The sequence below is a fragment of the Haliotis cracherodii genome, unplaced genomic scaffold (genome assembly GCF_022045235.1).
Source record: "Haliotis cracherodii isolate W230 unplaced genomic scaffold, xgHalCrac1.p SCAF_9, whole genome shotgun sequence".
NCBI classification, from domain to species: domain Eukaryota; kingdom Metazoa; phylum Mollusca; class Gastropoda; order Lepetellida; family Haliotidae; genus Haliotis; species Haliotis cracherodii.
The window spans coordinates 45,984,916-46,000,073 of NW_027266343.1; the positions used below are offsets into that span (position 1 = coordinate 45,984,916).

The 15,158-nt window shown below is 39.4% G+C and overlaps 1 protein-coding gene across 6 annotated transcripts in view; it reads left to right on the plus strand.

The window, feature by feature from the left end:
• The window catches only part of LOC139452339 (endothelin-converting enzyme homolog), a 237,480-nt gene that overhangs the window by 209,972 nt on the left and 12,350 nt on the right, over nucleotides 1-15,158 (plus strand). For all 6 annotated transcript variants that reach the window (XM_071233782.1, XM_071233777.1, XM_071233776.1 and 3 more), the window contains 7 exons: nucleotides 8,128-8,323; nucleotides 9,896-10,105; nucleotides 10,575-10,852; nucleotides 11,325-11,525; nucleotides 12,652-12,768; nucleotides 13,114-13,200; nucleotides 13,727-13,869. In XM_071233782.1, coding sequence (XP_071089883.1) covers nucleotides 8,128-8,323; nucleotides 9,896-10,105; nucleotides 10,575-10,852; nucleotides 11,325-11,525; nucleotides 12,652-12,768; nucleotides 13,114-13,200; nucleotides 13,727-13,869 — 1,232 coding nt within the window. The remainder of the gene's footprint in view (nucleotides 1-8,127; nucleotides 8,324-9,895; nucleotides 10,106-10,574; nucleotides 10,853-11,324; nucleotides 11,526-12,651; nucleotides 12,769-13,113; nucleotides 13,201-13,726; nucleotides 13,870-15,158) is intronic.

Genomic DNA, 15,158 nt, shown 5'->3' on the forward strand with positions numbered 1-15,158 from the left:
TATTTCAGCTATATGACGGCGGTCTGTAATGAAACGAGTCTGACTAGATACTTCAGTGACTGACACCATGAGCATCGATCCACGCAATCGGTATACGATGAAATGCATCAACCAAGTCAGCGAGCCTGACCACCCGATCCCGTTAGTCGCCTCTTACGACAAGCACAGTCGCCTCTTACGACAAGCATAGTCGCTTTTTACGGCAAGCATGGGTTGCTCAAGACCTATTCTTCACGGGTCGTAACCCCAAGTACTAAAAGCATAAATAGTAGTAACCCGCTCCGTTGATGATTTTATGGTTAATTTGAGAGTAACGAACAATACACGAAATCAGCTATATCACGGAAAGTCTACAGATATATACTTAAGCCGTTTCATGTGGTGATTGATTCCCATCATGGCTGTATTGAGTCATGACATGCCAGAGCATCAATCAATGCTGGACCCAAAGGCGCGAGTTGTCATGCTGGACCCCCGCAGCGATTCAGAGGTGATTCACCTCTCCGTCCAACACATGGCACAGTCTTGTACTGGTATTGATCGCAACGCGGGGCTTTTGTTATAATGGTCATTGGTTGCCAGAGTTGACTTGGAATAAACCCATTTACGTTTTACTTGCAGATTTATTTGATCAACTCGAAATATACGTTCCGTAATTCTCGGTATTATAATCTATACAGTGAGGTTCGTAGATGTCTTTCAGTTACATTTTACGCGAAGAACTGTCGATATATACCCCTGGAGAAAGGTTAAGCCCTATAGTGGCATATCGTCAGTATTGTATTTTTATATATTCCGAATTTCTTTGTATCTTTTGGAAATATCTACTTTGGGCTCATTTATATAAACATATGCGATGTCTCGATACCTTCTGAAATGTACCGACCGCCTCCGTGGGCTTATGGTAGAGCGTCCGTCCGGAGAGCGGAAGGTCGGGGGTTCGATCCCCAGCCGCGTCATACCAAAAGACGTTAAAAGAAACTTATACATACGATTTTATAAAGTGCCAATTTCATATGGAAATTATATAATTAGTACGTGATTCATATTTTTTTCAAGGTGTATATTTCAATTGACGAGTCTCTTCAGTGCTCTAATACTGATGATTTGAAGTTAGATTTTAACTCTTTCACTCGATTGGTGGTGTACGTAACACAGTGGCAGCAACATAAATAGCACAACCACAATTAATGAATTTATGGATTTTTTAATCAGAATTAATAAAATCATTCTTGGTAGAAGTTTTATTCCATTCCCGTGGGAATTTTCGGGGAAATTGTCATCCACAGTGTGCCATGTCTTTGGTAGGAACCTAGTGTTCTTGGGGTCGGATGCTCATGCTCTGAGGCATGGTTGGTGGTGTCTTCGCATCCTGATGTCGCGGAACCTTGCCCATGTTTTCAGTCACTGGTCTGCCTGGTCTAAACCATCATTTACAGACCGCTGCGATACAGCTGTAATATCGCTGTCCACGGCTTTAAACAACATTCACGCGCTCATTCATTTCGAGGTTAGGCGCCGCAGACAAGAATGGGAAACGGCAGCGTTCATATAACCTGTAGTTTTACCAGTATTAATTACTTGGCAGCAACATCAATCGGATTAACTAGGATTAGTGCAGCTTTACGTCGACCTCTGAATGACGGTCCCGCACACTTCAACGTGAATGGCTCTCGAGGAATGTAACAGTTTTTTCTCATTAGTGCAACCTGGTGAGATACCTCCTGCGGAAATGAGACATGGGACTGTCGAGTACTCGTGGTTATATGTACGTCAGTCGTTAACACATGGCATGGAAAGGATCAACGTATAATTTCAAATCACTTTCTATTCTGCATTGATTTATTGATATCAAAGAATAGTGACTGTTTGGTCCTCACGTTTTTCTCATCAGTTGAGGAATAAATATCGCATTTGTATTTTTGTTCTGAAAGAATAATATTGCCTTATCAATCAGAAAACGTCAGCCGATATGATATATGTGTGTGATGAAATGGACTAAGAAAATATTTGATCAGACAAATAATAAATAATAATAATTATACATGAGATACAATGAAACCTAAATCATATTGATCCGCAATCATGATTCGTTAACCAGGAAGTGTGTTAATTCGTGTTTGAACGCGACCGTCCGAATTAACGAGGTTACATTGTATATGGATTTTTTGTTTTTTGTTTAGCGTCCCACTTACCAATATGTCAGCTATATGTCGGCGGTCTGTAAATAATTGAATCTGAGACGGATAATCAAGTGATTGACATCACGAGCATCCATCTCAGCATTTGGAATACAATGACATGCATCAACCAAGTCCTGGAGCTTGACCAGCCAATCCCGCTAGTCGCCTCTTGAGCCAAGCATGAGTTGCTGAAGATCAATTCTGATCCGGATCTTCACGGAGAGTACATGGCTAAATATGCTTGATACAGTCGTGCCTCGTTTATACGGACACTTGCGTCATTTCACAATTCGTCCGTATAAACGAATTTCAGTATAACTGAAACCAGCTTCTTACTGAAAGAGTTACTTCCCTTCAATTATGACAGATGACAGAGCAAACAGATACATCCACTCAATCTTTATTCAAGACATACACGTTTAAAAAAATCTGTCATGGAAGTTTGAACTTTACCACATTTTGAGGTTTGAGGCTTTCTTGTGAGTGACTGTAGTGGGTTGGAGGGGCTGCTATGGTATGTCCAAATTCAGTGCCATAATGCTTACTGATGGTTTCCAAACTTGCTGATCTGACGGGTGTTTTTCCTTAGACAGACAAATTTCCCTTTTTTCGCGTGCTGTAACTGCGTGTGGCTTACGTTTCCCTGGTTGACAGGCCATACTCACAGTTTGAAGTCACAACTTTGACCTCTGACCTCCACAGACGCCATATTTATCGAATATTTATCTGTACATGTAAATATGTTAATGCGTGAGTGAGCTTAAGCTTAACGTCGCATCGGCATTATTTTAACCACTCAGCGACGAAGATATGTATAGAAAAGGACACTGGTTAGATGATTGATTTGACATTGAATATTCATCATCACTCAAGGCTTTGAGGTTTTTTAATCTAACGTACAAATCACGGGGAATATGGAATATTTCAGGAATATTTTCCCTCAGGTTTATCTTATATATTACGGGCCTTAGCTTGAACTCTTTTTGGATGTAGCGAGCAACTGATAGCTATTTTCGACAATGCACTGATATGACATTACGACACAGAGGGCCGTTTCGTAAACAATCAAAACAATGGAATAATATTATCATGAACACGCAATCATCGTGGAACAAGTAAGTTATTCACAGTGAGACTGCCCAGGAGGTAATATAATGGCATAAGTCCGTTGGGGTTTTAAAGCCTGAAGTGATGCAGGTCTTAGACGTTTACCACTTAGGTGATACCCACGAGCACGGTTATGGTAAACTATTGTTTAGAGGATGTCGTTGAACGCATGCTGTCAACTATTGGCGACATATGTATGTATATCTGTTGAGTTCATGATGTTAAATACATGATGTAAAACATATTGTGAAATGTGTGGCGTTGAATGCACGGTGTTAAATATATGTCGTCAAACACGCTATTGAGCGTAGCCGATAAATACATGGCATTGAAACTATGGCGTTAAACAAATATGGTTAAATTAATGGTGTTAAACACATTGTTCAATATTTAACGTTGAATGTTTGGTGTTGACTGTTGGGTGTTATTTATAAGAATAAACATTAACACCGTGCACACGGCATATGGCAAGTAAACTCAGAAGTCTGTTTTTCTAACACCTATGTTATCCCAGAATCTGGCACTGGCGTACATGCCATCCGTCGAGCGCCCTTTCAGGGCTGTCAGAAACACTTCAGCATTTGCAACACAAACAGGCTTTTTACTGATCAGTGCCTGTTAAGTGTGGATGTTGTAAAATGTGTAAAACACCTCAAGGAAAATAGTTGCTCGTTATCTCTTATTCGTTTACATTTCTTAAGTAAAATACGTTAACACTGGTTGGTGTTACAAAGAAAACACCACGCTGGCATGCGAGGCAGTAGGATGCATACAGATTCACGTAGATAAAGTATGATGTGTATGTTGTTACCGTATTGTTTACAAGGTAAGATCTGCTGGAACCTATACATATAATATTATTTCATATGATCAAACTTTCTGGAGAGATGTTAGTTGTATGTTGGTGTCGTATTGTTTACAAAGTAAGATCTGCTGGAACCTATGCAATATATATAATTCCATATGATCAAACTTTCTGGAGAGATGTTAGTTTCCCCATTACCTTGGATCGTTTCTCTCCATCGTATGATGTCTCTTGTTTTGCTAAAACTCCTCTTTGGGGCACACCTGCCGTAGGCTAGTGGTTAAAGCGGTTCGATTCCATTTATTGTGTACCTCCGCCGTGGTATATCTAAAAGCAACGTAGAACTCAACTCACTTACCTATACATTGTTAGGGCGGGTGGGGTGGGGGTGGGGTTTAGCTTGTGGCCCAGTCATCTGAGACACCACAATTCGTTGTCCCTGGGTTCTAATCCCGTGCTCTTGAGTTTCGCCAAAGTGGTTAACGTCTAAGACCAGCAGCTCTTGTGTGTGCTATTCTAAGCATATTCGCGGACACCTTGTGTCACTAATGATTTTCAGTGGTCCATTCGTATAATTTCCACAGCTATTTGCCCTTTGCGCCACATGAAATCTGTTTGGGCAGAAAATCTAGACTGGTTATTCTCTTGCATTGACAATCTATATTCATATTGTAATCGCAAGTGCCAGATGTCCTATTGTCTGGGGCTCACGATATATGTTTTATTCCAGTTCATCGAGTCCATATCAATAAAGTACACCATACTCACATCGAATCTCAGCCCTGAACCTTCACGCGAAAGTACTTTGCAATCTTCACAATCATGACGTCACGGGTTGAATACGTACTGATTAGTGTCTTATCAATTCCAATTTGTTTCCCCTCTTCTAAAAAAATAACAACGCTTTTACTCAAAGGCTATTTTAGTGTACCGCAATATATAAACACACCAATAAACCATGATCACCTGGTTCGTACTTTGTCTTCATGTTAAAACTGCCTGTTCTAAATGAGGGATTATACCATGTAGCATGGCCACAGACGCACATAACGATTTTCTGTCGACTTACATCACCATCGGTGTCGGTGTTAACTTCCACGTGGCTTGTGTAGCACGTCCACATCGACCTCGTTGTCGTTGTGAGGGAAACGGCGGTAGTCACACACTATACAAATGCTATTTAGTTTTGCAATTAACATATGGTGGTTTGCCTACTATCGGATGTCCAAGTACGAGGATTCCTCTCAACAAGGCGTTTTATTGAGTTACAACAAAATAACGTTTTAATAGCAATAAATAAGTCTAGGAGCATGACCTAAGGGCCCGTTTCAAGAAATGCATATCTTCTTTCACAGTTACTTTGAAATCGATTGGTCATCTTAATAGATCAGGAATCAATAAAATTAATGAAACTGTTTCTTTTTGTTCATATGTTTACTGGCTACAGAAAGGACACTTACACCTAAAGATATGATACTGTTACGTTCTGCCAAGGTGTCTGGGTTTGACTTTTATGGTCAATGGAGTTGTTCCCCGTGAAGATCCGGGTTAGAATTGGTCTTCAGCAACCCATGCTTGTCGTAAGAGGCGACTAACAGGATTGGGTGGTCAGTTTCGGTACTTGGTTGAATCATGTCATCGTAACCTAATTGGGTTGATCGATTCTCATGATGTCAATCACTTAATTGCATGGCTCAGATTGGATTAGTTACAGACCGCCGTCATTTAGCTGGAATGTTGCTGAGCACTCACGCTCACACTTACACACACACACTTACACACACACACTTACACACACACACTTACACACACACACTTACACACACACACTTACACACACTTACACACACACACACACACACACACACACACACACACACACACACACACACACACACACACACACACACACACACACGCGCGTTATCAGCAGGGTAAATGACATAAACACACAACATCCACACATCTAACATCCGTTTTCTAACCAGGTGGACATCAATGTCATGGCATGCCATTCGTTAGGACTGATACACATTTCCAAAACTTCAGCACTTTCTCCTTCCGTTGTTCTGTTAGAAATGAAGATAAGTCTCAGAAGTCGACAAGCGTCGTGACAATCTGTTCCTCTGTATTCCAAGCATCCGTCGGGAGATGTAAACACGAAGCTTATTTCCCCTGGCCATTTGCTGATGGCAGCTCGTTTAAGCTGAATACATACGAACAATGAAGATCTGGTCCGTGGGTGGGGAATAGCTGAAGATATTGAATCACTCACAGATTTTGGAAAATTGAGACTTTCGTTGTTTTGGGTTCTTATAACGACCCTTGTGTTGAACTGCACTTAAATCTGCACGTTGAATGATTGCCAAGCATAAAATTCAACCTGAACAAAAGGGTAAAACGTCATGCATATATTTCAGAGGACAATTTTGAAAATTCAGATAATTGTTGTAATATTTCAGAGGACAATTTTTAGTGTTTGCCGTAATTGTTTTGGCTGAAAAGCGTTGTTAAATCGGATTTAAAGCCCAGAAATGAATATTATTCTTGAAATACAGTTTGGCAATGTTGGTTATGTATTGACTTCCATCAATAATAATCATAACTTTGCATTATACGATTTTTCTGAAACATTCTACTCACCAGGCGGGTGAGTTATGAAAGTATATGCTGTTCTCCATTGCATCTTGGCATTTGAATATTTGCTACTACCACCAAGATCTTCACATTTCCAGAGTGACGTCATGTCTGTGATAACGTATGAGATGACGTAGAGTTCTCCGTAAATCACTGACAACATTAATACATGTCGTTATACACACAATTATATGTGTAGAGCAAGTTAGATATAGTATTTATTGTGAATAATTTAGTAATGTTTAACGCCGCTTTGAACAGTAGTTATATCACGGCGATAGTGTGCGAGGGAAGCACGATGTGATTTAGGTGTACGTCTCACTGGCAACTGGCACAGATATGATAACAAACAAATCATCATTATCAAGGGAATCTGGGATTCGAACCAACACACAGATTCGAATTAGGATCATCGCACACCACAGGGCCCACTACACCGGTCCACTGCTCCACATACATAGGCGACGCAATGACTAAATTAAGAATGCTTCTGATATATGTTGTTTCTGTAGTACATAAAAACAGTTAGAATTTTAAATACTTTTCAAGAATCGGGAAATTTGTCAAGATTTGCCAATACTTTCCCAGCCCTAAAACGAAAACCTTTCCCTTTTTCTCTTTCGCCTAATCAAATGAAGATTCAGCGGTGGAGATTCCACGACACGAAAAATAACGGAAATCGAGCATAACTGACAGAAAAACTAAACATCTGATTGTTGTAACAGGCGTGCTCCTCAGTGAGCGCCTTCTGAGTGGGACTATTAAAATATTTAAAGCCCAATTTTATGTGAGATATTGCATTGATTATGTTATTTAAGACAGTGACTGGGGCATGATTATCTCCAGATGGATAAGTAAATGCTAATGAACCAGGAATTTAAGTGGTTTATAATTATGAGACTGACGCTGGTACATTTAATACGATGAAAGAACGTCCCGTTCACATTCACCCTTGAATTCTTGTGATCTCTTCCTGTGAAACTGAATAAATGCGTTAAATGTTTTATTTTCTATTGAAGTAATCACGCAGGTTAATTAACATGTTAATTTACGGCCGTACGGATTTTTGGCTTGTACTTTATCTTAGATTAGCTTGTATGAATCGACCACTGAGGATTGGGTGGCTACAATGTGTGATCTGGGCCACCATATGCCATGGTGCCCCGAGGGCATGGCTCGATCGTTAGTCTTATTACTATTATTACTTATTACTGTTGGTTTTCCTGGCCCAGAGTCGATTATTTACAGTGAGTCAGGATGCAGCTGGAATTTTAAAACTCACTCACTCACTCACTCACTCACTCACTCACTCACTCACTCACTCACTCACTCACTCACTCGGGTAGAGATGCAGACATTGGATATCCTTTCTCACCATTAATTTATTTTTTACAGATGACCGAAGCCCCGTTTGGGAGATCGGATTCCGAGGATGACATCGTCGAAGACTACGATGATGTGATGACGATAAAGTCGACGTGTCTGCGAAACCGGACAGCCCTAGAGAAGGGTCTACTGGTCATCGTGTTCCTTGCGCTAGTGGTCATTATTGGCCTGGCTGTAGGACTGACCAGACCCAGGGTAGTTCCGGGTAAGGGTCGGTTGTCTTCTGCTTTTACTTTCTCGGTGGTGGTGTTTGATGCATGCCTGAATTATATTGAAACATACTGTCATGATGTCACATCAAACACATTATTAACATATAGAAAAGCATGTGGCTGTGATCATGTACATTTTTGATAACGGAAAAATATTAATTTATGTGATGGCATGGACGTTAATGATTAAATGATTTTCTTTAATGATTCGCATAAAAACAAAAACTGGATTGTTTCATGCCGTTTAAATGCGAGATCCTAAAAAAGCTTATACCACAAATCATATGTTTCCTTCTAATAGAGCAGTTTGCTATAAAAAAATGTGTTACACAGAAACTGCGACTATTATGTTTTTTTAAGTTATAGAATCATTAGAAAGCCTATGCGATCCCAATTAAAAAATCATACTTTTCTAATAAAAGAGAGGCCTTCGGAGTTAGGTATTTCCACGAACTATAGGTCCGTGGTATTTCTAAATATTCACAATAATACATAAAATCATGATCAATCATGATTACTTTGCACCAATATTATTTCATGGTAAGAAATACTGATATCTGAAAGAGCTTTTAGCTTCCTTTTCCAGAGAACATGTATTCTATGTGGCGACAGTTCTGTTTGTTGAATCTGAAGTATTCTCTTCAACACCCAAAATACACATTCCACCATTTAATGATCTGTCGCAATAAAGTTACAAAATATGAATTTTTGCAAAATATAAATGCTCCCCAGTGAAACCATCAGTATAAGAACACAATGACCACACAAGAACAGGACGAAAGTTTCTTTCTAAATTCAAAATAAGTAATCAGAATTGACGTGGGCCGGAAATGAATAAGCTCTGCCTACCCTCGGCTCCTGACAGTGGCACCGTCAGACCTGAGCGCATCCTCCTGCCAGCGGGGGAGTAAGGACCAGCTTCAGAAGCCGGATCTCTTGTTATACAAAGAAAGTAGTTGTAATTCGCCACAGAAACAAAGTTAATTCTCCAGCTCTTCCACAGCCTCCTGGCCCTGACACGCTCGGTATTGAAGTGACAAGTGTTAATGAATTATCATTGGGAAAATCAGTATATAAAGTGTTCTGGGACGCTGGCGTAACAGACCTCAGGACGAGGACATGAGCACATGGTGCCAGTGTTAAGAATTGCCGACCACGTTAGTTCCACACTGAACTGTTCACGGTTAAGACAGGAGACTGGTTGGAGAAACTATTTCAGTCTGTACCCTGCTTTATGAACATCAGTGAAATATCAGAAAAGGCTGGGATATTGCTTTGACCAAGGGTGTTCGTTGTGGAATTATTCTGAAATTTGTTTTTAGAACCATTTCCCATTCGTTCACTGTTTGACATCCAATACTTATAAGCTTGGATAATGGATGTTTAATCTACACATTGACACTGAAACCAAGTGATCAACTGTAATCCTTTAAGAAACATTGAATACAGACTTGGGTTCAAATTGCATCAGCTGATCCAGATGTTGCTTGTACGGCGGAGGACGGCCATGGTGGTTTTGTGGATGATCTTATCTCCTTTACCAACTCTCCGTTCGTTTCTTTTAGTGGAGACATACTGCAAGACACCTGCCTGTATACAGGCCGCAAGCTCCATCCTTAACGCCATGGACCCCAGCGTGGACCCCTGCGACGACTTCTACCAGTATGCATGTGGGGGGTGGGAGCGGCAGAGCCCCATACCCCCGGGCTATCAGATGTGGGACCGATTCCAGGAATTGTCGGGAAAGAACCTGTACGTGTTGAAGAATCTTATAGGTATTTATAACCCCACCTTATACTGGTTTCCTCTTTCTCTTCTTTATCATATTTTCATGTGTTTATTGATAGATTAATACAAGCCTATAAATAATGAATAAATTGACATATTAGTATTTCACGTTACAAGTTGCTGTGGTTTGAAAGTATGACTAAACAAAGGTAAAAAATCATAAAATTTTGAAACATCTTAAAACTTTAATATTTAGTTATGCGTTTGATATGTCGATGTAAGATTGAAATATAGTCAATGTCAGATATTCGCTCGAATGAATCTGGAAATATATTTCCTAATCACATTACGATGGAAGTTAAAGTTTTTCTTCCAGTGAATACTAAACTTATCACGCTATGATGTGAAGAGTCCTTCGCTTAAGGTAATGATGCGTTGGAGTAACTTTACTGCTCTGATAATGACTATTAATTGATCACTAGTCTAAATTGTTTCCAAATCTCCTGTCGAATTCAGAAACCAACACAATGACAGGTGAAGCCGTTGGTAAGGTGAAGCACTTGTACAGGAGCTGCATGGAGGAGAGCGCCATCAACCGGCAGGCAACTCTTGCCGACTTCCGGGCTATTATCAAGTCTGTAGGAGGCTGGTCACTTGACGAAGATGACAGTGCTGGGACATCATGGAATTTCAGTTCAGCCATAGAGAAAATCCACTCCTATGGAGCATGGCCCCTTTTTCATGTTAAGGTCGACATTGACGAGAGGCACCCAACTAAACGACATATTCTCAAGGTAGGTGCTGTGTTTCAGATTTGATATTTTCTTGGCCAACGATTTCAAAGAAAATATGAATTTCATAATGGTAAAAATGACGTAAATTTCACAAAATGTACTGAGGTCATTTGTCTGTAGCAAATGTTTTATATATATTTGTATACTGTTCTAGAAAAGTAATCACTTGAATAAACGTATCTAGAATAGCAATGATTCCAACCGTAGGTAAAGACGAAAATTATACATTGCAAAATAATGTATTATTTATACGTTGTTACAAGTTTATGAAACCGCTTATAAAATCTGTTTAAATGATCCGAACATCTTGCAAAAATGTATATACAGTGTACACAACTTATACATAGATATCGCATCCAATTATAACTGAAATTGTGAAATGATAGAATTTAAATATGTCGATTTATAAATGAAGTAATGCTTTTCATAATCGCTATGATCTCACTTTTCACACTAGTCTTCTCGTTTGTAGTTTGATATCGGCCAGACGGTGCTGCCATCCGATCTATTCCCCTCTATAAAGCAGAATTCTGCCAAGCCAACTCCATCACGTTCCCCTTCCCCATCCCCATCTCCATCCACCAACACGTCCAACACCTCGACACCCTCCCCTTCACCATCCCCTACCCCAACACCGACACAACAGCAGCAACCAAAGAAGACAGTAGAAGAGGTGAGTCAGAACCGCTGATTTTCCTTTCGACTATAGCAATTTAGACGTTGAAGACATGAGACTCATAATTTGATTCAAAGAAAGTACATGTAATAGGGTAGATTTATCCTGCAGCATACCTGAAGCATAAGTAAGAAGGTTTAAGGTTGTAGGAAAACAGTGATAGTCCTTACTACCAGATTCAGTGTTGCACAGTGTTAATGGTCTTTGGATTTCCGTAGAAATTGTGCTCGTGTTGTAATCATGAATTAATGCACAGGGCGCTAAATTGATTAGTTAGAGAATCGAATGGGCATTGAGCACATTTTGGGTCGACTTTATTCTCCCTTGGAGGAACTGAAGTAGGCGTTGATGTGATAGTCGTTGTTTATCTTGAGATTACAACATGCTGAACGACACATTTAGGGAAATCATTAATTTATCTAACATCTGACAAGAGCAGATTCACAAATAAACTCAGACTGTTCTTTATTTAATTATCGGTTCCTATGTTTCCCAGTGTAATCTGCTTTTAGAGGATGCATACATATAGGGCGGAGTCACACAATTCGTTCACAAGAACCAGTGCAATGTCGAAACTATGTCTTTAAGTTCTGTCTTTGAAACTATGCATTGACGCAATGCAAAGACATTAACCTTGGGAAAAAGTAAGCAATGTCGAAAATGAAATCACAGTCTGCTTGATGCACTTTTATCATGCAGTGTTTTCATTAGGAAGTATGTAATAAAGTGATTAGACCACTCTTGTGCGTGCACTCGTTCTTCGAACCTGACTTAAAACCATATTAATTCAGGAGACAAAGAGGCTATTTAGTCTCGAAATAGCTGGTGATTGTGGATTGATGTTCCAAGTAACAACATAAGTCAATGAGAGAACAAGGACTTTATTGCATGGCCATGGTGATCTATTTTTTATTTGATTAGAAATACACTCTTCTTAATATTATTTTGGCATGAACTCACGACTGTTCACTGTTGCTATTTCTCATTACTTCTTCTGAACATGATAACCTTTAATTATTTTCGACATACTTATAAATATTCTTTCATGTCTTTTTCCAATCAATTCATTCGTGCAATTACAACGTCTGTGTAGGGAGATAATGGATGTCATATCACCTTTCAGGTAAAGAAGATATTTCTGGAGGAGACTGTCCATATTTTGATGGCGTTTGGTATGTCAAAGAAAAATGCCACTGCGAGAGCTGAAAAGCTGTTGGATGTGGAAATCGCCATTGCTTCGGTACGTATGACGTCATATTCGGGTATACCTATGACTGCAGCACAGGCTTGTCATTTTAAACTATAACGGGTATTCCAATGGACGCATGTCTTCGAGAATGAATATGCATCAATGATTGCAATTAGACAAGGCTTCATTAAACATGTATATACTGTGATTCTTCTACTATAATTATATATAAAGAAGATATACATATAACATACATTCTTGTATTTTTATGCTTCATTGAAGCCCGGTATGTCTGAACTCTAATGTTCACTTTATCATATTAACTAAAACAAATTATACATACATCGATATTAATTATGAAACCGCTTGTATTATTCACAGACTTTGTTTTTCCAGGCTACACCCAACACGTTGCATTCACATGACAGAATGAGGTTATACAACGTGAAATCTATAAAGGAACTGGAGAACAATTATACGCTGGTAAGACAATTGATAAGTTTGCTTGATAATAATAATTTACTAACCATACACTGATGAACAGGATTTGGGTTGCCATGAAGGGTTGCCATGAAGTCCTTGTTACTCAAAGTATCAAAGTTCAATACCATGGCGAGATGTTAACAACACGCCATGGTATCGAACTTTGATACTTTGAGATTCCAATGACTCCATGGCAAAACAATTCATAAGATATAGGTATACAAAACGATTACATTAATCTATCTGCTTAAATTCTGTAGAATGAATGAATAAATTGCAGTTGTAATGAAGTTTGTTTGGGAGCTGTTCCTTTACTTTAAATGCGTAAAGCCAACTCACATCTTTTGTGACATAACATCACTCCGTGCTCCCCCCCCCCCCCACCCACCCACCCCGCCTCCCTAGCACGATATGACTAAAATGCTGTTCAAAGCGGCGTTAACCCATCTTACTCACTAAATGTTCCAAAACTTAATGTTCCACAACTTTCCCACATGTATATTTATGTACATGTCTGTTGTTACAGTCACAGCTGAGTTGGCTTCAGTACCTGAAAAAACTGAACTTCGTCGTCACCGACGAAGACTACGTTGTGATTCTTCATCCGCACTACCTCACCATCGTCACCCACATCGTCGGAGATTACTTGTCGCGCAAGAATACAACACAGTAAGTTGCATGTATTGGGTCAGGCATGTTCTGTGTATAGAATGTTTCAGATTATCTGTACAGATTGTTCTTCGTACTGATTGTACTCTAAACAGGTGTTCTTTATACATCTTCTCTGTACAGTCAATCGTGTGTGCTCTGAAGGTCAGAACGTCTGCACTGGTTTACATGATTTGAAAAAAATAAGATGGATTTAACAGAGGAAATGTAAAAGGTACCCAGATTTATGATAGAACAATCTGTTTGCACACGTCATCATACCACGCATTGTTTTTAAGTTGCTGCTTACATTGCAGTTCAGTCATGTGATGAGGTTTGTAAACATATTCAACATTTTTCCACATCTTGTTGAAATGCTGGTTCATCCGTAGACACTTTGATCCTTGTTTTCGTTCACCACATATTTCGATATAACCTCACATGAACACAAAACATATGTTTCTGTTGGTCTCCATACGAAACAAATCCCACATATGTTTTAAAGAAACTTTCATATTACCTTTATTAATGGTTAATTCTCATCAAACCTTCGAACCATAAAATACCAATAAACAATTGTTGACATTTGGAAACAGATGGTAGAATTCATTTAATTTGACGCAACCTTATTTAGAAATCACACGAGTTCAGTCATTACATCACCGGGACGGAATTAACTGATTCGAGATCAAGGCAAACAAACACTTTCAGAGACCTGGCAGCATGCCTCTCAACAATGCATTATATGCGTAAGGACAGACAAATGGTGCATGTGATTTTGAGAGCAAACACTTCAAAACTGCTCTTGCATTCCTGGGAGGTCTAGATGCAGTCATTGTCAGGAAAGATATGTCTAAACAAGAATTCATTTAAATTGTATGTAGTTTTGTGCGAATCAGGTTACCGTTCTGGCAGTGTTAGGTTCTTGGTGGTTTGAAACGAAGCATATGATGTTGTTACCGCAGATGGTCCTAGTTACCTGAACATAGACATCAGGTAAAGCCATCACTGAGCTGTGTCTTGATGTGTTACACGTCATCTTGGTAAACGTTTCTTGCTACAATGACATGCAATCATTTCTGATTGGTAGTTTATTGGACAATAACGTTCTGTTTTGTTCTCGAAACCCATCAGTTTGGTGCCTATAGATTTACATACCATTAGCGTAAACGTTTATGTGAAAAAATGCACTGGTAAACCTTCTCCATCTTATCTTGTTGATGATTAAGTTGTTAAAGCTGCATCAAATCTGTTAACCTTCGCACTATGAGCGTCCAAGTCCACAGACGAAACCTATCCTTGTTTTGATT